This window comes from Vidua macroura, chromosome 13 (assembly GCF_024509145.1).
Source record: "Vidua macroura isolate BioBank_ID:100142 chromosome 13, ASM2450914v1, whole genome shotgun sequence".
NCBI lineage: Eukaryota > Metazoa > Chordata > Aves > Passeriformes > Viduidae > Vidua > Vidua macroura.
Genome location: NC_071583.1, coordinates 10,578,561 through 10,604,049, shown reverse-complemented (window position 1 = coordinate 10,604,049; position 25,489 = coordinate 10,578,561). Strand labels below are relative to the sequence as shown.

Genomic DNA, 25,489 nt, shown 5'->3' with positions numbered 1-25,489 from the left:
GTGTAGAAAGTCTTAGTCTAGAACTCCTTCATTGCCAACATTCAAATAAATGCAATATACATTTTTTCAAGCTCACTGGGCAGTGAACATCATAGGTACACATGATCCAAAAAAGAATTAAACAAGTTAATTCAGTTGTCTCCCACCAGGCCCATTTTCATCACTGGTGGCATTACAGCTATTATATGTGGTTATTTTTAGCATTAGTAAATAGCAGTAGGACTGGTCTGTGGCAGGTGTGGGAGGGAGCAATGGATTTCATTACCTACGTTGCTAAAAACTCCTTATTGAATCTTATGAAATCACTCTGCTTTCCTCACCTACAGAAAAGACCTCCTGTCACTCAGAAACTCGCAGGGTTTGATTTAGCGAAGCTCTTAGACGTTAAACCAGGACAACCCCTCAGGACGGCTCACAGAGAGCTGTTGCTGCAATCGGCACACAGCGGGTCGGGAGATGCCCGAGCTCTCGGGGCCTTGGCTCGCCACCCGCACTGCCCACGCAGGGCTGCTCCTGCCCCCTGCCCTCACACGGGCTCTTGCCATGCCTCTGACAACGGCCCCTCCACCCTCCAGCCCTGGCAGTTACCAGGCTTCCAGCGAATTGAGTAGTCCATCTCATCGCAGATGTATGTAATAAGCAGTACCAGATGCTTCAGCATACCCATTCTCTAACCCCGCAATGTGTAAGAAAACGAAACTTTTTCTGCTCTCTTGGCTAATAATCCATTTTATTATAGGAGACGCTCCACTTGTACCCGTTCTGCTCCCTGTGCAGGAGATCCAAGGGCCAGGTGGAGGCACACGGGGCAAGCAGGTTTTCCCGCATACTTCGCGCTAACTTAGAGGGCACCGAGGCAGGTCAAACCCGGCCGTCCCGGGACTTGGGCCGGTCGCTCCAGGCCGGGGCAATCGCCGCCGGCTCGAAGCCGGGCGATCCGCGATGGGGCAACGAACAACCCCCACACCACCCCCGGCTCCGCCCGCCCTGCCCAGCACCGTCCGCCCTCCCAGCCTCGGCCGGGCGGGCGCTGAGGCGGCGCCACCCGGCACCGCCCCGCGCCCCGCCCGGCACCGCCCGCCCGCCGCTCATGCGCGCTCTCGCCGGCCTCCTGTTGGCTCACTTCACGCCCCCTCGCAGAGGGGAGAGGAGGCTTTAAAAACGCGAGTTTATCTTTCTCTACATAGTCTTTAAGCAGATACTAGCACTTTCGCCCTTAGCATAAAAAGATTTTTTATTATTTTACAGCGATTCATAGTGCTTGTGGCCGAAATGCAGGGCGGAGAGCCCTCCTTGGCATGTTGTCCCCCCCCGCTCCCTCCGAATAGATCGGCCCGTCTCGTCACGGTGCCCGCTGCGGAAGGGGCGGGCGCGGCTGAGGGTCAGCGCGGCCGCCGCGGGGAAGGTGTCGGTGCCGCCATGCCGCCGCCGCCGGGACAGACCCGGCTCCCGGACTGGGACGGGCTGAAGCTCCGCGTGCGGACCCTCATCGCCTCCCACCGCGTCATGATCTTTAGCAAGAGCTACTGCCCCTACTGCAACAAGGTGAGGCGGCGGCGGTGAGAGCCCGCTCGGCGCGGTCCCCCGCGGGCCCTCCCCTCGAGGGATGCATGGGCAGACCCTGCCCCGCTCGGCCCGGGCAGGGCGCAGGGGAGCGGGGCTGAGGGAAGGCGGTGTGGGGATGCGGCGGCTGCTGCCGCGGCGGCACCTGCGGGGTTTGGAGCGTGCCGAAGTGGCGCTGTGTCCATCCCGCTCCGGCACCACGTGCCAGCCCTGGAAAACCACTTGCCGGGCTTGAAACCAGGCGAAGATCCCTGGCGTTCGTGGTAGTTCTTTCGCTTTGTCACGCTGGGAGATGGATGTGTGGAGAGTTCTGCACAGTGTGCTTGTTCCTCAGCTCTACAGTTGCTCGAAGCTCAGGCTGCTGTCTGTGTTCCTTTCTCGCTGGAAATTTGGGTACCACATTGGTGTTCACCTTGGACAAAGCTCTCCACGGGAGGGATGAGCTATTTTTTCTGCCCTTTCTAAATTTAAGGAAAGTTGACTCTGTAGCAAGTGCGTAAGTTCCATATCCTCATCGCAGCTTGTGTTTAAAAGAAGAGAAAAGCACTCTTGGTTAATTGTGATGTTTAGAGAAAAATATCTTTTTAGTCCTAATTGTACATCAGTGTCACAGGCTGGGTATAACTAGTAAGCCAAACTCATTAAAAAACTCAGGGCCTTAATTAGAATTTTATGATACCGACATGCTGGTCATAGTCCACACAGGACCTGACAGTTTGTAGGCCTTGGGTTTCTTGGATACTTACAAAAAGTATGTCACGAAATTTTATTTAAACCTCACACTACCATATTTGATATGGCCATGGGGGAAGAACGTAATTGGAACTGTTGGATCAAGTCCTGGTGTTCCTCAATAGAACTGATAACTAGGAAAATACTCAGAAACCTCACTCTCACTTCTGGGTTAGGTTTAGTTCTGGGAACTCTGCAGGGGGAAGAGATATTATGACCCCCTTGCACAAAACTTAACTGGATATATCGTATCTCACTTGCAACTTCATTGAGGTTTTGAGAAAGGAAACTTCTGTGTTTGGGAGGATCAACCAAATCAGTGCCTTCTGTCTAAGAACCTTTTGGCAGATAGTAAAGCATAGTACATAGCTCAAATCCTTCTTAACAACTTACTCAAAGTTTTGAGTCTTGCTCCTGTCTAGTCCAGTTGACAAAAGTGTTATCTTCTGCTGAGGAGAAATCATTTCTTGAGGACTTCAGAGTTGCCCATTGAGAAATACTTAGTCGTGCCTGTCAGTATTGCCCTGTGTGCTTTTAGTGCTTGTGATTGTAAATGCTGATGCTCATGGCACTCATTTCAGTGGGTTTGAGATCACATGATGGCACTGTAACTTTTTAAACCTTGTGCCCTTTTCCTTCTTGTGTTTGTGGTGTTGCAGAGGATCTAGACTAAGACAAGAAGGGGAGAAAAGACTTGATGTAGTCCAGTAATTAAATTCCAGATTGTTCTTTCCTGCATTTGTTCATAGTTTCTCCATTAGGTGGATTGCTTGCTTCAGAGCAGTAGTCAGGTATGAGGAATATTATCCACATTGTCTTGCAGAGGGGAAGAATGAACATAGGGAGTAGGAGGATTCAGTGTCATGGCCCTTTCTAGAAGGGGGACTTGAAGAACACTGCGTGAATTTTTGTGAAGAAACAGGTCATAGCTAGGGCTGGGGGAAGAAGAGGTGACTGGCCTGGTAGGCAGATTTCCTTGGCTTATTTTCCTGCTTGGAACAGAACAGAAAGGTAGTATAACAAAGAAAATGCAGAGAAGGGGTATAGATTGCAGACAAAGAATTAGAAGAAGAAAGTTTATGGAAGAAGGAAGCCTCACATGAGACATCAAGTGATAAAACAGAAATATCTGTAACACTAAGGGTATTAACAATCCCTCTTACTAAAGACTTAGAAATTAGTGAAAGGAATGGGAAAACAATGGCTAATGCAGGATTCTTGTTAGCTGATCAAATCTATAGAATTAATGAAGTGAATATAATTTGGAAGTGTAGTTACAGCTTGAGTACTTAGACTGTAGTCACATAGTTCTGAGTTCTTAGACAGATAAGAATAGTGCATTGTATTGTCTTTTACTGTGGATGGTTGTTAGCAGTGTGCTTTTGGTAGGATTAATTGAAGATGTTTAGTGCTCATGCTCTGGAAGTAGCTAATTTGGGGATGGAAAGAATTCTCTATTTCAAGTGGAGGTAGCCATGCTAGAAGAAAATCAAAATTGCACTTTTCTTCAGAAACACAACTGCAAATAAATTCCCTAAGTGAATCAGGTGGATGATTGTATTCAGGTTAGCTAATAGCATGACTTGGCAATTGTGCTGTTGTTCTTCTGCAAATGCCATTTGTTGTTCAACTGCTTTAACAGGGCAGTGGTGGAGAGGGGGTGGTGGTAGAATTACTTCCTTGTCATAATTCAACTTGGTTGTTTCTTCAATTTCTTAGAATCCAGAAAAGATAATAAGATAGAAATGCATAAAGAAAACATAGATTTTTAGCATTACAGATTACATTCTCTGTCCTCAGGGGGTTCTGGCCAATTCAGTTGTAGCTGTTATGGAGTATTAGCTGATATTTGAAAAAGCAGACCTAGGACATACCATTATTATTTTATGATATGAAGCTTATCTTAAACCTGCTTAGCTTCCCTAGTGACAGAAAGCATCTCTGGGAAGCATTTCCTAAAGTTAGACTAATTTCTTGGTTTCAGAGGAATTATCTATTGTTTAATAATATTTGGAAGTGTTTCTAGTCCATCACTTTTTGTGAAAACTAAAAGGACTTAGTAGGTAATTGAGGCCATTGCATTGGTGAAAAGGGAAGTAAATGGTTGTATCAGTGACTGCAGCCTTGTATCCCATCCCAGACCTTTGGGGAAATGATAGTTTTGTCTTCGGGCTATATGTGTGTAAGAAAATCTCCCAGTGCACTGCTGAAGTTTCCAGTGGGATGTGTGTGTAATACAGGAATTTCTTGACCTGAGTCGGTATTAGTTTTATTGAGTTCAAAGTTTTCAGTGGATTTTCTTTTTTATTAGTTGGTCTAATAACTCCTTTGATCTCATTTTAATTTTGGCTTTTACAATGCCAGATAGCAGTAAGTTTTCTGATAGCAATAAGTTTCCCTAGGGAGATTTACTTCCTTTTCATTTCAAAGTTGTTTTCTGGTAAATGCAGTTATTGCTGAATGCTCCAGTGAGTATTTCTGAGAAATCATTTCCTGTTCAGCTTATCTTGATATTACTCATGATTAGTGTGTTATCTTTCTACTCCTCCTAATCATTTCCTTCTCCAAACCAAAGTCATCTATTATCTCTTGCCTGCATTGAAGATTTTGTAACTGCTCATGTGCTTGCTATGATCCTTCCTTCAGTTTCATTAGCACAACACAAGTATGATTTGTTCTTAAGTGTAAAGTGCAATAGTTACCTCTAATTAGGATGCTGGCATTCGTCTGATTTTTTTTTTTTCCCCTCTCTACTGAGTACCTTCAGTAGAGAATAAAGGTGGTCTAAATGCCTTAAATCTTTCCTTTCTTGAGTGTAACCTTTCTTGGTTTACTAATGTTCTGTCCTGTCTTCCCTCCTGCCCACTGCTGTTGCAATGTTTTGGCAGAGTTTTTTAAAAAAGAAAACAAAAACTAATGAACTCTTGCCTGTTACTCTGCTGCTTTGCTGCAAACTAAACCAGCAGCCAAGCAGCTAATTTTTGGATTTGCCTCTGCATTCTTAGTACTTCCTAGTAGCAATCACTTTAAGCTTTGCTTTTTGGATCCTGTATGGCATTTACTTTGGGATTTGTAACAGCAGATGCAGAGCAGGAGGTCTGGAGTGGTTCCACTGCAGTTTCCCTTTCATTCTGCCTGTAGCTGTAATTAATCCAGGAAGCGAGCCTGAAGGTAATGGTGAGCTTAGGACAAAAAATTTCAAGGATCCTCTAGACAGTTAGAGGACTGGAATAACACACACACTGAATGTGTGAAGGAGGAGCTCAGTTTGTTGAACCTTGATATGGCTGACCAGGGGTTTTAGTTGCTGCCTTCAGCTGACAAGTGGATAGACAATCAGACTGTTATTCAAGATGCAGAGTGAAAGGAGAAGAACCAACAAACATGAGTTGCAATGGCAGACACTCCAATGGGATAAAATGGAAATTCTTTACTGTGAGGATGGTCAAATGTTGAGCCAGCCCATGGAAGTTCTGGTGTCTCTGCTCTTGTTGATGCTCCAAATCAGAGGACAGTGCTTGAGCAATGTCATCAGCCTTCATATTTGGCTCTGCTTTGAGCAGGGAGTTCATGCAGATGGCCTGAAAAGGTCCCTTGGAACTTCCACTATTTTAAAACTGTAGAACTGTAGACTCAATATAATCAGTTACAGAGGCACAGCTTTTTTAAGTGCTACGGTTGATACATGATGTGCTAACAAACTTAATTTGTAGTTGGTACAGGATACAAAATCTTCTTGTTTGTCTGCATAAAGCTGTAACTTTATCAGAAAACACTGGAATACTCAGTATTCAGTATAGTAACAGTATGAATCACAGCAATATTAAAAACATTTTATTCCTCATGTGTTAGACATCTTTAAACTTACAAGATGGGACTCAACATACTCTTAGTGAAGCTCTCTCAATAAATTTGGGGTTTGTCAGAAAGCTGGTTGAAAAATGTTCAGACTCCATGCTGGCAAGTGAGTCCATCCCACAGGCATTCAGTGAGTCTTGCTAAAGCTGTTTTCACATGCTAACTTCACAAAGGAGTCTTGTTTCTAAAAGGCTGCCTGATTTGAAGCAGGTAATGGTACACTTTGTCCATCCAGAACCGAGGTTAATAAAACTTCCAGCTGAGTGCTGAGTATTTGGAATGTATTCCTTCCTTCTGCAGCTTTTTTTTTAATTTCCTTGATAGCATTTTGTTTTGCTTATTATCCTCTACTCCCTTTTTTCTTTTCTTTTTTTTTCTTTTCCTTAGTATTACCAAGGAATCTTGCTGCTGCTTTATCTCTCTTCTTTGTTTTTTTATATGGCAGTCACTTCCATGGCTTTTGGTATGTCATGGGTGGAGAAGTCAGCAGCTAAGCAAATTGTATCTAGAGGCTTTTTCTTAAGGTAGTGGGACGTGTATTGGAAGGTTAAATGCTCTGGCTTTAAGGCACATGCAAAACATAGAAGTGTCAAAGCTGTGTGGAGCCTGTGCCTCAGAGCACAGTAACTGAGCCTTAGAGGTCTCCTGTGTGTGTCCAGCAGGGAAGTTTTACCCCGAGCTGAGAAACCTTTGCACTGCCATGGTGTCTGTTCCTGTTGCAGGTGAAGGAACTCTTCAGCTCCTTGCATGTGGAGTACTATGCTCTGGAACTGGATGTAATTGGTGAGTAGGAGAAAAAAAATGTATCACATGCTGCTGCTTAATGTAACTAAAAATGAGTGATTCCTTAAGCTGCATGATTCCTTAAACTGACTTGAACTATTTGAGGGACATGTGAAACAAGTAAATACATTTTAATGTATGCAGAAATAAAGGCAATTAGACTTCAATGTAGATTTTATACAGGATATGTTTTTAGTATTACTGAAGGCTTTGACTGTAAAAACCATCAGGTGATGGAGAATGTGAGATCTAATTTCTTTCCAAGTAGCTATGACTTTTTGGGGGAAAGTCTGTCATTTTTTTCCTGCTCCTGGTTGTCTTGTGGCTTCAGATGAGTTGTTAATCTTTGACTTGGTATATTGGTGACCTTCTTTGAGAAAGGTGCTGAGTCACTGGAAGGAAGGGTAAATTCCAGCAACTTGGCTGCTGCTAGTTTCAAGTTGTTTTTTTTTTTTTTCCTTAAAGCCCAAGCTGCTTTAGTTTTGGGACCTGTGCAGTGCCTTATGTGTTTATGGACATAATGCACATAGCTTTTAATGTAGTTTTAGGAACAAATAGTTTCTTATATGGTTCTTACTGAGCTCTTAAATGCACTTTTGGTAAGCTGTTGAGTGTCTTATTTTTTTCTGTATAAAATTTAAATTTCCAGTCCTTTTTTTAAAGTTCTAATGCCTTTTTAAAGTTTTTATTTTTGCCTAAGCAATGTTTGGGAGAAATGTAGCTATTTATTAATCTCTTCTTAGTTACTTTTGCTTCTTATTCAAGTTGTCATACTGTGAATTAATTATAGCCCAAGATATGTAAAGTACAATGCACAGCCTTTTTTTCCTGGAATTACTTCTAATTAATAATATTTCCCTTGCAGTTGCTCAGATTAGTGATACTAAGTAGATACAATCTTGGAATAAAAAGATTTTAGTCAAAGTAATTACTGTAAATTCCCATTCCCACATTTACTGCTGAATGATCCAAATTGAGCTTGTGTGTAGGTGCTGATGATTCAGCTGGCAGGTCAGGTCAAGCAATGATAATTTTAAAACTAGAAAGTTTTTGACAGTGTGGTGGGTAGAAAAAAGAGGAAGGTAGCTTTAGGGTAAGTAGAAAAGCATGTTCATACTTCCCTTACCCATCATCTCATAATACAAAGCTGCTGGGCAAAATTATGTGCCTGTGCGCAGAACATACTCCAAAATAAGACAGTTATCATGAAAGAAAAGGTGTCTGTGTCATCTTCTGTGATAGCTGGAAAAGAATTTTTGTGTAGTGTATGTGTCACACAAATGTGACACTGAAAGATATAAAAATCCTTGAAATAGAAGAACTAAACTCTTACTACTTCAGCATTACTCCATTCTGTAGAATTGTGGCTTGAAATACCAATTTAATTTCTGTATTTAAGCATTCTCCTTTGAGAAGTAGTTTCTGAAGACTTGCTTATGTCCAGGAAACCTGCAAATGGAATGTTGATAATAAAATTGTTTTGGCAGGCCTACAGTGAGTGTATCACTGTCCAAACCTTTAATACTTCAGGTTGTTCTAAAATCTCTCTTCCTGAAATCTGTTTATAATGTACACATTTCTTTTATTCTTAGATGATGGAGCCAGTATTCAGCAAGTATTGGCAGAGCTGACCAACCAGAGGACAGTGCCTAATGTATTTGTGAATGGAACTCACATTGGTGGCTGTGATGCAACCTATCAGGTAACTTGGCTGTAAAATCAGCTGGAGGTAGACAAGACTGAGTGAATTTGCTGTTTGATCGTAGTTAAAGTTTGTGTGACACAGTTGACCGGGTGACGTTGGTCAGAGGAGGCAGTGTTATCAGTTGTTTGCTCAGAAACATGTGTGCTTATTTGATTATTTTTTTCTTTTTCTCTCCCAGGCTTATAAGGATGGATCACTGCAGAAACTCCTTGGTGACAACCAAATTACAGAGCCCTATGAATATGATCTCATTATTATTGGTGGTGGCTCAGGTGGACTTGCATGTTCTAAGGTAGGATGTGAAAATGACATTAAAGAACAGTGGTATGTAAGACTTATTCAAAAGTTAATCTCTCTATTATGTTGGTATAAAACAGTCTATATTTTGATGAGTATTACTGTTCAACTTTTTAATTAATGAACCAATAGTGGTCTAGCAATGTGCTTACTCAGGGGATAAAGGGACCAGTTTCTAGCCAATGTCTATTCAGCTCTTGATCCTAATAATAGGTTTTAGTTTTCTGGCTGAGGGTGGAACCAAATGTTTTTAACTATCTCTTCTGCATGTGTAATACACAGGTGCTTCCAAACAGTAATCTAGAAAACCTAAGGGCTGCTCTTTAAGCCTTTTGACAGTTTAGGATTCAGTATCCCCAGTCATCTAAAATTAAGTGCTCCCAGCACTTAATTTTAGTTCCCTTCAAGGAGCTGCTTCACTCTTTAGTTCCCTTTTTAGGTGCTTTCTCAGAAAGGGAAACTGAGATTGTGTAGCCCTTACACAATTAGCTGTTGTTCAGAGTGTTTCAGGACCTAAGGTCCAGATTTAGTTTTCTCTGCTACCCAAGGGATTTGGACACACACTCCCAACTCTCAGCCAGGTTCTAAACTGTCAGTTTGTTTTGGGCAGGGTGAGGCTCTTCTTGACAGCCTTGACAATTGCAGAACTGTACAGCCAAGCATGCAACCTTCATTAGAAAATACAAAGCAGGCAGGAGAGGCTGACAGTGGAGTTCTTCAGTTGACCAATTTTGTATTTTCAGAACGTTCAGATCTTTCCTTACAGTACCTTCTGGGACATCAGTTGTAAACTTGGTGGTAATTGCCAAATTGTTCAGAGTAGTATTCACAAAATATAAGACAGCAGCTAAACCTTGTTTGAGCCAGGATTGCAGTTGATGTGCAGGAGTTCCAGACAGATTTGAGGCACCTTGAGTGCTCAAGATTGGAGTGCTGGAAAAATGAAACAATGTATACCTGGTAATTCCTTGGATGTAGGAATAGGCTTATTCAGGTTGGAATGGACATGAGAAGAATATCTAATGTAAGCTCCTTGCTCCAAGCAAGGTCAACTGTGAAGTCACACAGGATTGTGCAGGAACTCATTCATCTGAAATAAGCCAGGGGTGGAGATGGCACAGCCTTTCTGGGAAACCTGTTTGATTGTCCTCGTGGTGTGAAAGTTCCTTATATCCAGTCTGAGTCTCTTGTTTCAACTTAAAGCCATTGTCTTTTGTCCCTTTGCTACTTGGCCACTGTGAAGAGCCTTGCACAGTCATCTTAGTGTACTTCTCATAGATACTGGGAAGTTGCTCTTGTGTCCCCTCCAAATTCAGTTGTTCTCCAGGTTGAATGTGTCAAATTCTCTTGGTCTTCTTATAGGGGGTGTGCTCCAGCCCCTTGAACATCATGGTGGTGCTCCATTGGAATGTCTCCAGTGTGTCGCCTTCTTTTCCATGGATGAACATGCCAAGTTAGTTCTGTCCTTCTGAAAGAAAAGGAGAGCTAGCAGCATAAGTATTTCTTTAGGTGAGGTAGAAGACAATCCTAGGCTGCTGAGCCCATCTCATACCTTTTGCAGATTATGGCTTTTGACAGCATAGGATGATCTGGATGCAGCATTGAACATACAAGGAGACGTTCAAAGTTTGGAAAAAAGTCAGTTCTTGAGGGATTTCAATTTTTGTCTAGGGAAGGAGATAGATCCATGTATGATAATGACTAACTAGTGAAGGTAGTAAAGAAACCTTCTATTAGTGCTAAATGTATCATGACCATAAATGAGTGGACAGGCTTGCTTGGTTCAGTAATACTGACTGATCTTCTCCATCTTTTATAGGAAGCTGCTGCCTTGGGAAAGAAAGTAATGGTATTAGATTATGTTGTTCCAACACCTCTTGGAACCTCATGGGGTAAAGCTTTTTTAATCTTGTATTTGATGATGTTTGAATACCAGTGATACATACTGAGAAGTTACATATTATGGATTTGTGCTCTTAGGAATTGAGGCTAAATTTCTGTCATTCTGGTACACAGATAACAAGAATTATTTGTCTGGCATGCCTGCTGCTTTTCTGGATGGTTATTTCTGTTTTGAGCATTGCTAACTCTGTTCTCTGTCAAAAGTTTTTCTAGTTTTGATCACTTTCAGACCGTGTGTGGGTAGCGTGTGCGTGCATGTTCACATTCTAATGTTTGTGGGGATATTTTGCCTTTTAGTTCATCCAGTTCTATATGGTAGACAGCTGATAGTCTCCCTATAGAACAGTGACTCCTTGGCTGTGTATGTCTCACCTTTTCCTAATTAAGGACAGCTGCTGGCTGACCTCATTAGTGGTACTGGCAGCTGAGAATTAGTGTGAAACTTCTATTGAGTCAAAGAATGAATGTGCTATTGTAGATAGTATTTCAAACACAAGCATATTTAAAATACCACATAATAGATGATACTAAATTGTAGAAACTCTGGGCTTTTTGCCTTACTTACTTGACAACCTGACTAAAATCTGAAGCCTTGTGGAGTAAGTAACTGGGCTCTATGTTTGACATGCTGTACCTGTCTTGGGTCTTAAACTGAATACAAGCTCAGTGTGTTCATCGTATTTTAAAATGTCCTTTTCAAGAGAAATTTCATGTAACTGGTGTGACTATAGCAAACCTCCCTGAGTGATTATACAAAGTATGTGGTAGTGAAACCATAAATCCCGTTCATCGAAGCAATAATGTGATTCTTTCCATCTTAGGACTTGGTGGCACATGTGTAAATGTAGGTTGCATTCCTAAGAAGCTGATGCATCAAGCAGCACTTCTGGGTCAGGCACTCCAAGATTCAAGGAAGTATGGGTGGCAGTATGAAGAACAAGGTTGGTAAGAACACAGAGGGAAGACTAAGACTGTACAGATGAGATGCTGAACTTGAGACTGTTCTTGTATTTGGACTTAATAAATTAGAGGCAGAGTTCAGTACTTTTTTTTAGGTGAATCAGAAGGTGTCCTCCTTCTTCAGTCATAGAAACCTTTGGGATTGAAAGTTAATTGTGTTTTGTTCCCAATATTAACTGAAATAAATGCTAGAACTTCTAGAATGGGCTTAGTTCAGGTCACATAAATATTAACATAGTAGAACAAGACCTTAATATGTATTGTCATTACTGATAATGATGTTTTCTTAGCATGATGTACAATGAATAAGTTACTTTTTTCTTAAGGGGCACATTGCAATTTTATTTCCTTAAATATGAAATTAATGTCTTGTTTCAGTTAAACACAACTGGGAGACCATGGTAGAAGCAATTCAGAACTACATTGGTTCTTTAAACTGGGGCTATCGAGTGTCTTTGAGAGAGAAGTCTGTGACATACCTCAATTCTTATGGAGAATTTGTGGAACCACACAAAATTAAGGTATGCTCTGCATTTAAAGTACTTAGTTGGGAGGGAAAACTCATGTTCTAGAAGTGCCTTATAAAATTCAACACCAAAAAGGCTTCATCTTAACATTGCCAAGTTAGGTCAATTGAAGTTAATAACTCATTTGAGAAGTTACCGATTAAAATAATTACTATACTTTTGTACCTGCCATGGTGTTTGCAAACCTAGTCCTCTAAGAGAGATGTGGATATGTGTAAACCTGTGTCTTGTAAGAATAGAGGAAGATGGTCTCAGTTTCTACCTTCGTGACTGATTTCAGCAGCCTGAGTGAGTAGGGGGGAAAAGAAAGGAAGGTTTAGCTGTGTGATTTTGCAACTTGGAAAATCCCCATACTAAAGCATAAAAACTATTGATATTAAATTTAGATTAAGCACTTTCATAAGAGCTCTGCTAAAACCTTGTACTTATCAGCATACAAATTAAAGTGTCAGTTTTGCAAGACAAAGCTTGTTCTGCCAATCTTGCTATAAGTGAGCGTACTGAAGCAAGGTTAACCTGGAAGTGCAGATTGAAGGCAACTGTTGCACTCAGTAGGTGTAATTGTCTGTTTGCAGTATCAAGACTGAACTACTTGTGTTTTAAACCAAGAACTCGGCACTGAAAGATAATAGTAAATTCAATATACCTTGTGTACCACCTATTCAAGTGTCCAAGCCACTTAAGTGTCCTTAATCAATAAATGAAGTAAAACAGAGAGAATTCCCAGCAGGAGGCTGGACTAGATGACCTCCTGAGGTCCTTTCCAACCTGAATTACCTGTTGACTTGATGGGGAAAATGTTTCCCTTCATCTGTGATGGTAAACTAACAAAGAGCAAGAATGAAGGTCCAATTCTGAGAGAGATGCATTGGCAAGATGAAATTTCCAAAGACCAAGGGTCTGTAGAGTTCAAATTAGTTAGAATTCATGCAAGGTTGGGTCCTTGGGCCCTCTGAACTGAAATCATGTAACTAGTTACCTTTTTTTTTTTCTAAATTACTTTTTTTTTACATTAGCTGAAGAATTAATTCATTTTATGCTGTCCCTTGCATTATGTTGGCCTTTTATTGTGGGGATAAAAGGGTTGTCTTAATTTGTTGTGGCTTTTTATAACTTGGAAGTCAAGTTGTTATGAATAATCCAATGTAACTTAGTAGTTAAAATGGGCAGGATTCAAAGAATGTGATTTTAAGTCCTCTAATGGAAGAGAAGCCTGATAGTCAGTTGTTTAAACCTGTTGTTCTTCAGTGACCTGTGTGGCATCTCTGAATGTGTTTGTTCTTGTTTCAAATTGCGTATTCTTGATTTTTAAACATATCTACAATAATTAAGGAAAGGATTACATAATTTTTATCTTAAAGCATATGAAAATGTCTGTCTTAATTATGTCTTCATCACCAGGCAACTAACAGGAAGGGACAAGTAACTTATCACACAGCAGAGACTTTTGTGCTGGCTACAGGAGAAAGGCCAAGATACCTGGGTATCCCTGGAGATAAAGAATTCTGCATTACCAGGTGAGATTAAAAGGCACAAATTACTGAACTTGTCTGCTCTAGTGTTTGCCAAGACAAACAAGCTTGTGTTGGAAGGACTTTGTAACTTAGTTAGACTTCTTCTCTTTTCAGTGATGACCTCTTCTCCCTGCCTTACTGCCCTGGCAAGACTCTGGTTGTGGGTGCTTCCTACGTGGCTCTGGAGTGTGCAGGGTTTCTGGCTGGCCTGGGTCTGGATGTCACCGTGATGGTGCGTTCCATTCTTCTGCGGGGTTTTGACCAAGAAATGGCAGAAAAAGTCGGTGCCTACATGGAAACACACGGTGTGAAGTTCATCAGGAAGTTTGTACCTGTTCAGGCAAGTGCTTTCTTCTCTTAACATATCATTACTTTAAACAGCACGTGTAAAATGCAGGTGTTGTCTGGGAAGGCTTTGGCTCTGTGCAGAAATAAATGTTTTATGAGATTGAGCTTTTTTTACTGCTGAATGATAGATTAGCAGGTCAAGGCTTGAATGACAATGGAAGTGAGCTCTGCTGCTTCAGGTCATTCTAAGCTTACAAAAATTTGCACAGGTTGAGCAGCTGGAGCAAGGAATGCCAGGAAGACTGAAAGTGACAGCAAAGTCTACTGAGGGGCCGGAAATCCTTGAAGAAGAATATAACACTGTAAGAATTTCTGGATTTGAAATAAATGGCTATAGATGCACATGAAAATTACTGAAATACTTTCTCTTGAACAACTTGAAGAGAACTCCTCCTTAAAAAGTTGTTCATGTAATGTACTGGCAGAAAAAAAAAGGGGGAAATTCAGTATTTGTCTTTAGTTGAGCCCTGTCAGCCTGGAGTTTAATTTAAAATGTGTTGTTGCTTCTGTTTTTGTTTTGGCTTTTCTGTTTGTTGCATCTCTAAAACAAGTTGTACACGGAAGAGAGTTGTTGGTGGCTCTCTCAAATGTTGGAAAAAACAATTTGGAAGTAATTTTATTCATAGGCTTCAGTTTCTTCACTGAAAGACCAAGGGAAATCAAGTATGTTATACTTCTCTTGCATAAAGTTATTGCATTTAATTTTGGGGTTTTTTTAGGTTTTGATAGCCATTGGTCGTGATGCATGTACCAGGAATATTGGTTTACAGACAATCGGTGTCAAAATCAATGAGAAGTGAGTATTGCTGAACTCCCTCAAACCACTGAATGCAAGGATTTTTTTTTTACCTCTGTAAAAATAGCTCATGATGCTGATGGTCTTTTAATTCCCACTCTTATATATGGCAATTATGCAAGCCTTTTAAACCTTTTTTGTTCTGAATTTGAGAACAGTTGTCCATTAACTTAATTTCTTCAGTATGTACTTTGTAAAACAACTATTCTGAGTGGATACGTACTAGTTGGTCATTGTGCTGAAAGCACAGAGCTGTATAATAATCAGGTGACAGATTGCGAGTCCAAAGATGTCTGAGTAGCTTGACTGCCATCAGCCACACACTGTCGTTCATGTCAGAACTGGCCCACTGAATACAGACTTCAGCAGTCTGTCAGAGTTGGAAGTGATTGATGCTCTGAAGAGTTTGTAGTTGAAGTAAAAAAGGCATAAAGATATTTATTGAAATGAGCTCAGTAGTTAGAATAGATTTTCTCCCCTGTTTTTTTGCAGAGATCTGAGGAAAGTTGTGATGCTGAATTCTGTGGTCTTCTGTTTGTTTTAAAGGAATGGGAAAGTCCCTGTAAATGATGAAGAACAAACCAATGTGCCTTATGTTTATGCGATTGGGGATATCTTGGATGGAAAGCTTGAGCTTACTCCAGTTGCCATTCAGGCAGGGAGACTGCTGGCCCAAAGGCTGTATGGGGGTAGTTCCAAAAAGGTAAATCTATAAGCAGACAACTTCAACTTATTTCTCAATAAGTTGAAGTTAAAGCATCTCAACAAGATGCTTTTCCCTCAAAGCTGCAGTAACATGAGTTAATTTATCCACTTATCTATTGGCTCTGCGAGTATTTTGTAAAAAAGAAGAAAAGTTCTTGTGTAACTTTTTCTGTTATGTAGTGTATAGAACTTGCATAGTCTAAATATGATGTTTTATTTTTATTTTTAGTGTGACTATATCAATGTACCAACAACAGTGTTTACCCCTTTAGAGTATGGCAGCTGTGGGTATCCTGAAGAAAAAGCCATCAGTGAATATGGAGAGCAAAACTTGGAGGTAAGAACACCCAAGAGGCAAGTAACTTGTAGCTTGAGGGTGTTTTTCTTGGACCTTGCTACTTTAGTCTCAAGGCATAGTGTTAACAAGATTAGAAGTTTAGACACATAGAACTGTTGTGGCTGTGTTTTCATCCGGCCAGCAAGGTACTGGACTCACAGAAACCCAGGACTGGACTTCATGCCATTAGAATTGTGCATAACTATTTGCAGGTGGCTGAGAGAAGCATTTGACTTCAGGAGGCCAGACTTAGGTTGCAAAGCTGTAGGAGTGTTTTTTGCTGTCGTGAATTAAAGGCTTTTATTGTTGAAGTGTACCAAACTCTGGGATTAACTGTTTTCTGTTGGTTCACTGTACTTGAATTGTGAATTTATTTTTTGCTGACCTTAACAGATGTCTATAGGAGTATTGGGGATAACTTCCCCAATTTATGGTAATTTCTGGCTTCTGCACATCTCTGAGGAGTTATGTTGAAGCTGCTAGCATGCCTTGTGTTTAATTCCTTACATCTTTCAAAATCACTTGACATTATTGAGCTTCTGCTCTTACCTGTTTTGCATAGTAGGTTTAAACTTACAGTAACTGGATATTAATTTTGCACTTCTCTTTCTGAAAGTTTTATTTGCAACAAATATGTATTGTAGCTGTTGCTGTTTTTATCAAGTATTTAAATCAGAGCCACATTGTTTGAGTCAAGTCTTCCTCTGCTGAGTTTTAGAGGATGGACTCTGTGGGCTGAGTGGAAAAAAATTACTCATCTCGTTTGTTGTAGACAAGAATATAATGGGTTAAATGTCAAACCACCTATTTATAAAGATACTAAAAAGTAGAATTGTGCCTGACTGAATAAATGAAATTCTAATGCTCTTTTTCTTGTTTCCTCCCAGGTTTATCACACTTTGTTCTGGCCACTTGAATGGACAGTGCCAGGCAGAGATAACAATACCTGTTATGCAAAGATTATCTGCAATAAACAGGACAATGTAAGTAGCAAGCTGGAATGGATATGCTGAGGGTATTCTTGAAATGGAAAGAACTGCAGAGCTACTTTATTTGAAGTAGTTAATTTTTTTCTTAAAGACTCTGCTATTGACCTGCTTGCATAACATTTTTTAGTGTAGTGGGAGTTACACACCAGAGCTTTTGTCTAACTTTGCCTGGTACTGACTCATTTTTCTCTCATCTCTTCTAAAGAATCGTGTGATAGGACTACATGTTCTTGGACCCAATGCTGGTGAAGTTACCCAAGGTTTTGCTGCTGCAATCAAATGTGGTCTCACCAAAGAATTACTTGATGAAACAATTGGTATCCATCCTACTTGTGCAGAGGTAAGAAAAGGGGGAAGGCACAACCTGATTTAAAACCTGCTCTTGAAGACAGTTTTACCAAGAGATCAGTAGCCATGTGGATGATGATGCAGGCAACAGGAAATAAGCTCTTCTTTTGGTCTCTTACAGGTGTTCACTACAATGGATATTACCAAATCATCTGGGCAGGACATCACTCAGAAGGGCTGCTGAGGTTAAACCTGCTGTTTTACATGTTTCCATGTTGTGCACTCTCGGTCCTGTGGAAGCTCCAGTACATCCAACTGCTATGCAGCAGTGTAAGCGTTTGCATCGGTGCCGCTGTAGGTGCTGCAGCTGGCAGTGATGCCTTTGAGAGGCTTCCTCAGCGTGGGTTGTGTTGCACATGGGAGCAGTAATGCAGCAGGGAAATCTTGGACTGTGAATCCTGACTTTGCTTGCAATTAGCACTGCGGTGCTTTTTTGACGTTGTTGCTCGGAACCTTCTTGTAAGGTGAGCTACAACTGATGGCTGCCAGGCAAGGCTGGGAGGTTCTTGTCTAGTCAGATGACTGAACTAACTCCTCCTGAAGGAAATTCTTAAATTGCACAAATTAAAGCTAATGCTTCTAGTTCCAGTGTCTTGTACAAATGCTTGAAATAGAAGACAAATATATAATTGAGTGATTCTTGCCAACAGTTTACAGTTGACTGATTTATCTTTTTGATGCATTTTGTTATACTTAATTGTATGTTCAGTTGAGGCAAGATGGCATAAATAGGATGCAGTGTTGAGCAGTGCAGTTCAAGCACTAGTCTCCCATCCCAACCAGTCTAAAACTTCAGAGTAAGTAACTGAAGACACCACTGTTGTTCACATTCACAGTTTTTTGACCTTGTGACATCATGTCTTTAAAATAAAAATTTGATTTGTATGTGTCTTGTGTGTCAAGGCTAAAGAGTGTAAATGCGAGACCATGTCAGTTTGCTTAAATCTGGTTTCAGCTCTGTAATTTAAAACCTCACAAAACCCAGAATTCTATGCTGTTAGGTGGAATGCTGAAGTCCTGGAGAAGCAAACTCTGTCCCACTAATGCAGTAGGTGCGTGCCTGTGGAGGCAGAAGGTGTTGTACATGAATCAGAGCTGCTCTGATTCATGTGGCTGCCCAGGGCAATGACCTGCTGTGCTTTGCATAGTGTTGTGTACTGTCAGTACTTTGAAGCTCCCTTCCACCCCTAGCATTCTGTCCTGGGGGAATTGTGCTTGAATCTGGCTCTTGGTTTTGTCTAAAGAGCTGTTTTGAAAGACTGTTCTGAACATTGTATGATAGTAACCAGTTTTTAACTATTTAATCTGTGACCTACTGTGGAATTTGAAGTTCAATAAACAATGCATACAACACTCTGTCATGTCTGACCTCATGGTTTATGTTGCCTGAGATTTTACTGGGCTTCAGTTATGTTGTGTATCCCATGCAGTACTAAAACCCTTGTGGATTTGTGCATATTGTAATCTTTTACATGGAGAAACAAGTTGTCTTGTCACCCCTGGGGGCTTGCTCAAGATATCAAATGTGCTTCTCTTCAGGTATACAAAATTGAACTTAGGTGAGTTCAAACTTGAAGCAACAGTTTTACAGCATTTTTGTATATTCCAGAAGATTCTGAATACCTTGTATTGTTTAACTGCAGCACAGCTCAAAGATGCTCAGTAGAATCTAGGTAGTGTTGGCAGCAAATCTTGCTGGTGTTCAAGTTTAGTAACTCTTGGAGACTTTGGGGTTTTGCTCAGTAGCACTGCAAAATACCTTCACTTGACAGGGGAGATGCTTGCTGAGCTGCAGGGGCTGCTTTGCTGCAGAGGAGTTACTTCTGGGGAGCTCCTTCTGGTCCCATAGAAATGATGACAAACTGACTGGGAGTAGCAAAGTTTACCTGGTGTAGCCCTGTTGGAGAGGAAGTGAAGGAGGAAGCCAAGTCAATGAGTGCTAATTCCTGAATTTGCTATTAGTAAGCACTAATTGAGTTTTATTTCAAATTGAGATTTGATTTGAAGGTTCATGTTAATTGGTCAATAATTACCACTTGCATATCTGTCCTAATTGCAGATGTTCCGTATGTCACGCTTGCCCCAGCTGTCAGCTGTAGGTGATACACAGAGCTGGTGGCATCAAGAACTTTCACACAATTATTCTTTAAAGCTTTCAACTCTCCAGTTAAAGTACACAGTAAGTTGCTTATAGCTGGAGGAAGTGAACATGTCACTTGTGTTTAGATAGGCTCATGTGTAAAATAAAATTTGATGTGACAACAAGCCATAGATCAAAGCCAAAATTTTAAGGTGGACACTAGATGTTAGAGAAGAAGGTAAGATCTGAGAAGTGGGACTTGTAGTAAGAAAATAAATACCCTGAATTTGGGTAGTAAGGACACTCCAGCAGTGACATTAACAGCAAATTGGTGTTTACATTTCTGTTGTCATAAATGTTGTTGAACAAATTCTGAAGAGCTGTTCTGTGTTCTTAAAACACTAGTATTTATTCATGCTCTAATACCAGGAAGCTTTTATAAGCTGTAGCTGAAAATGCTCAGTTGTGACTGAATCTGTGCTTAGGTGCTTGTCTAGATCACTAATAATTACGGCACTGTGTATCTCAACTGGAGCTCTTGAAACAGTGGATGAGCAGCAGAGCTGTGTGTTTTTTTTACTTATTGGTGAAATTTATCCATTTCAGGTCCAGAAGTTATGATTATAGTTATTGTAAACACTGGAGACAATCATCAAATTAGTAGATGACTTTCCACATAGAATGAATTTTAATTATATCTTAAGCACTGTAATTGGTCTTGAGTAACACAAGCAGCTAAAGTTGGCCTGTGCAAGAACTGTGGGGGCAAGTAAGAGACGAAAGGGGAGCTGAACATTTAAAAACCCATGAAATGTCAAAATTAGACACAAAATACTTTTCCTGGGTAACTGAACTGTTTTAAAGCTTCTGATTCTCACAGTTCCCCTTGGAGCTCCTTTTGACCAAGATTTGAAGTGTTTCCCCTTTTTCAGCACATCTCATACTGGCAGAAAATTGAAAAATAGGGTTGTTTTTTTTCCTTAGCTCTAAACTGAAGTTAAAAGTACATGTTAAAATCCTGTGCTTGTCAAGCCTTCCCTGAATATTGTCAAGGGAAAAATTCCTGGATGTGCCTTACAAGAGTTGGGAACAACAGAGGAAGGAAGAATCAAGCATTTTAACTAAAAATAGTAGTGGATCCATTGAATGTCATGTGCTTTGTGGTTCTTGCTCTGCAAGGGGAGAAATGTTCAAATTAACAAAATCAGCTGTAAAATTGTCTGTAGCAGATGGATATGAATCAAAAAGAAAAAAGTGACACTTATCTAGAGGTTCAAGTAGAGATAGCCAAGTTTGGAGGTGCTTTGACATGTATTTTTTTTTTTACTAGCTTTTCTTGAAATAATTTGCCATTCTTAAAATGTGTACTGTTTAAATGTAATACTGGTGAAAATCTAAAGACTTCTAGTTTCTAAATAGAAAAATTTGTCTTAAAAGACTTTTAGGAAAATTTATTTGTGGGCTTTGCAACCATTTAGCAGCTTTGTGGGTTTGACCACTGAGAGGACAGAAGTGTTATTTCTTTAGTTAATTCGGTTAAAAATTACTACTGCACTCTTCTCTTTTCTGAAATACAGGAGTTGAGGGGTTCTGTGTGTACTATGGTGTGTAAGGAATTGCTTTGTCTCCCTTTGCCACTCCACCCTGCTGGGATGGATTTGCCGTGTTTGTGCTGCTGCTCCGTGTCTGCACTGCAGGTGCTGCACCTAAGCTGTAACTGAGTGGGCTGAGGACACGGTGAACCCGAGAGCCTGGACAAGAAATTCCCTTTAAGCAGTGCTTGCTCTGCTGTGTGCTGTTCACAGGGGCTGATGGCTGTGGGTAGATGCTGGCAGGGTTCACCACTGCTTTGTCTTGTAAAAATGTGACTCCTGGAAACCTGGCACTGACTTGCTTATGTAACCTTCCCTTGGACATGCTCTGACTTGGGGCTGGCATGGTGTGTGGGTGAGGGCAGCCCAGAGCAGGAATGGGGTCTGGGCTGTGGCAGCTGTGATGGAGTGGAAGTCACGGGGCTGGAATTGTGCATCAGGAGGGCAGGGGGCCCACACTGGCACAGGCTGGGCAGAAGAGGAAAAAAATGGTGGAAGGGGAAGGATTGGTTTCACTCACCTCTTCTTTGCCTCCCTTGCCTCAAGCAGCATGAAAAATTGTGATAAAGCCTATACCAGCCTATGGTAAAACTGCTTTGCAGGGACTGTATCAGCCAGGTTTGTTGCCAGGTGATGTGTCTGCATGTTCCATCTTTTCTGGGTGTAGGTAGAGTCCAGTGAGCAGACTGGGAAACAGACTTTACTATGCACAGTTCCGTTCCTTTGCAGGAAGAACTTTCCTCAGCTTGATTAATTCTGTTCCTCTACTTGTCTGTCCCCATTGATAAGATTGCCTCTGCTGTGGGATGTGAGCTCTTCCTACACTCATTCCCCCAAAAAAGAGGCCCCACACTTTCCCTGGAGCAAACACCCCCTGCTTTAATTCTCTTCCCCTTCCTCTGTCACTTTCCAGGCTTTCAATTACAGCCCGATTGCATTTCTATTGCTCTTGAATGTTAATTTTATTGACCTTTGCCAATCCCTGCCCTCCTCCCAGCTGAGGGACAAGCTTGAAAAGCATTATTCCTCTCGAAGGTGGAGAAAAGTGCTCCTTGATTGCCAGATTGGAATCTCCATAACATTCAAGGTCTCTGCTGGGCCAGGGAGGTGGAGGAAAAAAGCTTGGGAACCAAGCCAGCTGCTTCCCACGTTGAATGAAGCATCATAAAACAGCCCCTTCCCTTCAGGCTCCTGTTTGTCTCTCCCTCTTATTAAAGGAGCTGAGTTTCTAAATTAGGAAGCCTAAGATTCTGCTGTTGAGACGTTCACATTTAATTTATTTTGCACTCTACAGGAGCTGAAGTTCATCTCGCTGATCCTGACCTCAATCAGCAGGGAATGCAGACTTTTTAAATGTGTTTTTGCCTTGTACTCAGGTTTGCTAATGTGGGCTGTGACAGCAGAGGTTAAAGCTTTGCTTTGTCTTGCATTTGTGGTGTGACTGGGTTGGTTACTTAACATCTCTGAGGATAAGCTTATATTGCATGAGTGAGAGGATTACTTGGTGTTTGCACAGCACTTGAGAGTTCTGAAGTGAGATGGTGTTAAGGGCAATGTCACCAGCAGGATCTATTTGACACGGAACTGTTCTGGCTGAGGGCCTGCAGTTGTGTCAGGTGGTGCTGAGAAGCACCACCCTGAGAAGCTGAATTGCTGGACTTCCCTATGCAAATTCTTGAAGCAAGGTGAGGTGGGTTAACCTTGGATGGCATCAGGTGCCCACCAAGCTGCTCTCTCATTCTGCCTTCTCTGGACAGGGAAAGAAAACACAAAGAGAAAACTCTTGGATGGACAGAGACCACTCTTCAGTTACTGTCATGGGAAAAACAGACTCAACTTGGGAAAAAATAATTTAACTTACTGCAAATCAATACTGGAGTAAGACAGTGAGAAATAAAAACTAAACCAATCTTCTTGCCTGGCTCAGCTTCACTCCCAACTCTACCACATCTTCCCCAGGAGCACAGGGAGATGGGGGATGGAGGGTTGTGGTCAGGTCATAACACTTCATCCTTCCCCACACCATGCCCCTGCTCCAGTATGGGGTCCTTCCTGGGGAAAACAATTCACAAACTTCCCCATGTGTCTTCCCACTGACAGAAGTTTACATTGCTGCCTTCAATCCCTTTTAAATTATCAAGCACAAATAAGTAGTTGATGCTTTTGGGATGGGAATATCTGGCTTGGCACTACTCCTGTGGTCCTTCTGCTGTTCACAAAATACCATGAACAGGGCAGAGCTGTTGTGTTTAGTATCACACCATCTGTGCATTGCTCCAGTATTCCAAGAGTCTGTACTTGTAATCAAGGATTAAACTAACTTTGCAATTCATCCTAGTGGCATATCATAACAAGCATAGATTGCTCCTAAATATTGCAGAAGGTTGTTGAGCCTTGAGTTACTTTCTTCCAGCATGGTAGCAAAGACAGATGGATTTGTCAGACATTGAGAAAGTAATACACTTCAAAATTCAGAAAGTACTAAGGTGAGTTCCTGAGTGGAGTTTGGGCACACTTTCCTTACATGGTTATTTTCTTGCGTTCTAAAAGGAAAAAAAATACTGGTTTCAGCACAGGTCATCACTAATATTTTATTTTTTAGTGCTTTTTATGTATAACAAAATGGGTTTTTTTAATCTTGTATTTTATAATCTCTAAACCTAACATAAATGAGATTAGCTACTTACAATTTTGGATCCCTTTATAAATATCTGCTACACTTTTTCACTTGGGTTAAAAATGCCGACATAAGATTCCCTGTTCAACTCCTACAGTCAGGCTTGGCACAGCCTCTATGGTGTCCTCAGCTCACAAGATAAACATCATCCTGACACTTCTTCTGCTTTTCATTTTCAGCTGGGTTTTTATTAGACTCAGACCCCCTCAGTGCTGGGTGTTGTGCTGCCAGCAGTCTCTGCTGCCCTTCATGAAGGATTTTACTGAACTTGAGCCTTTCTCCCAACTCTTGTGCTTTTGAAACTTTGGGGCTTGTGCCTTCAGTGTGCTCTGGTCTGGGAGTCTCTCTCAATTCTGAAACAGAAGGAAAGACCTCAACCAAATAAAATGGAAGTTTTCAGTAAAACTGCTCCTCTTTCAAATCTGGGTAAGAAAAATATCTTTATGTAGACAAATCGAGCTCATTTTCTTGAAGTGTCGTCAGAGCAAAACAGTGTTGGCTAAACAGAGATGATGGAAAGAAATCTGAATGTTTCCTATGATATGCACAGTTAGACTCTGCAGTCTTGCAAGAGTAGTACACTATCCTGCTACATGGCAAGGACTCAAGGCTTCTCCCACCCATGGATTCTGGCAGAAATGTTTTGTGGTGGGAGTAGGCAACAATGCCAAAACTCCCCTCCATCATTTAATCATTACTACTGCTTTATTTACATGAGGGTTCAGCATGAAAAGGATCCTCTTGCATTAAAAGACGTCTCCAGTGAAGTGTTACTGTTTGTGCTGAAGCTCAGACATGCAATGAACTTTTTAATTCACAGCAGCAACGAAAATATAAAGTAGGAGCTTGTATCTTATTTGCAGTATCTTCCTGCCAGTAAAAAAAAAAAAAAAAAAAAAAAAGTCTCCCTTTCTGAAGCATATGTAACTCATAAAATCTGAAAATTGCTTTGAAGCATTGGCCTTGTACAGAGCTACACTGTGTAATTGGCTTTTTCAGGAAACCTCTGCATCGTATGCTTTAAGGTATGTACTAAGTGGTTTAATGGGGTATGTCATTTTTAATTACTGTGGAAGAGCATTCATAAGTATAAAAATGCAAGTCATGTCCTCTTAGCATTACTGCTTCTAAAAGCATTTTTATGTAACCTGCAGGAACCAGCACAGTATTTTCTTTATCCTCTAAGTGCATGATAGTTTTACATTTTTGTGATCTGCAGGATGAGTTCAGTGGATGATTTGTGGTAAATTAGCCTTAACTGAGCTCTCAGAAAAACTGCTGCCAATATCTGAGTTTAAATGGTCTAAAATTAGCTCATCCAGCTTTATAATACATCACTGTCTTAGAAGCATTCCAGTTTTCTCCACCCTCTAATGCCATCTAATGCAGCATAATCTCTGCTAACAGGAGGGAAAAAGCCATGTCATTGTGATTGCCCTGTACGTGCCACAGCAGCATCTGACTCCAATGGCCATCTGTGGAAAATAATTGATTTTTTTTCTTCTTTCTCTTGATATTGAGTTCTCAGCAAATCATTAGAATTTAAAAATGACATAAAACCTCTTTATAGGAGAAGGTGATTTGCTTTGAGAAAGTGTCGTGTGCAATTTAACCTGCAGTGTATTGTAATTGATGTTGTCTGCCTTTGACAGTTATTTCATGATTTTCTCCTCTGTGCCTGTGCTCTGGCCCTGCATGCTGAAAGGATCTGACAAAGGAGAAGCTGCTGTGCTGTCCTCGTTGCAGCCTCTGAGCATTTGAATGGCTTTATCCATT

At 41.1% G+C, this 25,489-nt stretch overlaps 1 protein-coding gene across 2 annotated transcripts; it reads left to right on the top strand.

The window, feature by feature from the left end:
• The first annotated feature begins 1,257 nt into the window (after window positions 1-1,257).
• Window positions 1,258-18,720, top strand: TXNRD3 (thioredoxin reductase 3). Of its 2 annotated transcripts, XM_053989278.1 has the most exons (16): window positions 1,258-1,545; window positions 6,876-6,936; window positions 8,529-8,638; window positions 8,820-8,933; window positions 10,758-10,830; window positions 11,662-11,781; window positions 12,179-12,321; window positions 13,729-13,844; window positions 13,956-14,181; window positions 14,399-14,491; window positions 14,909-14,985; window positions 15,532-15,688; window positions 15,920-16,027; window positions 16,915-17,010; window positions 17,222-17,356; window positions 17,486-18,720. In XM_053989278.1, the coding sequence occupies exons 1-16, from the start codon at window positions 1,273-1,275 to the stop codon at window positions 17,546-17,548; spliced, it is 1,965 nt and encodes a 654-aa protein (XP_053845253.1). In that variant the 5' UTR covers window positions 1,258-1,272; the 3' UTR covers window positions 17,549-18,720. The 2 variants fall into 2 exon arrangements, with proteins under 2 accessions (XP_053845253.1, XP_053845254.1); XM_053989279.1 differs by lacking the exon at window positions 17,486-18,720 and having other exon boundaries at window positions 15,963-16,027; window positions 17,222-17,312.
• The last annotated feature ends 6,769 nt before the right edge of the window (window positions 18,721-25,489 follow it).

Excerpts from the sequence above, each read along its gene's own strand:
- TXNRD3 (XM_053989278.1), top strand. The coding sequence starts at position 1,273 with ATGCAGGGCGGAGAGCCCTCCTTGGCATGTTGTCCCCCCCCGCTCCCT. Across the intron at positions 1,546-6,875 it reads ACTGCCCCTACTGCAACAAG|GTGAAGGAACTCTTCAGCTC; the intron begins GTGAGGCGGCGG and ends TTCCTGTTGCAG. Across the intron at positions 17,011-17,221 it reads TCTGCAATAAACAGGACAAT|AATCGTGTGATAGGACTACA; the intron begins GTAAGTAGCAAG and ends TCTCTTCTAAAG.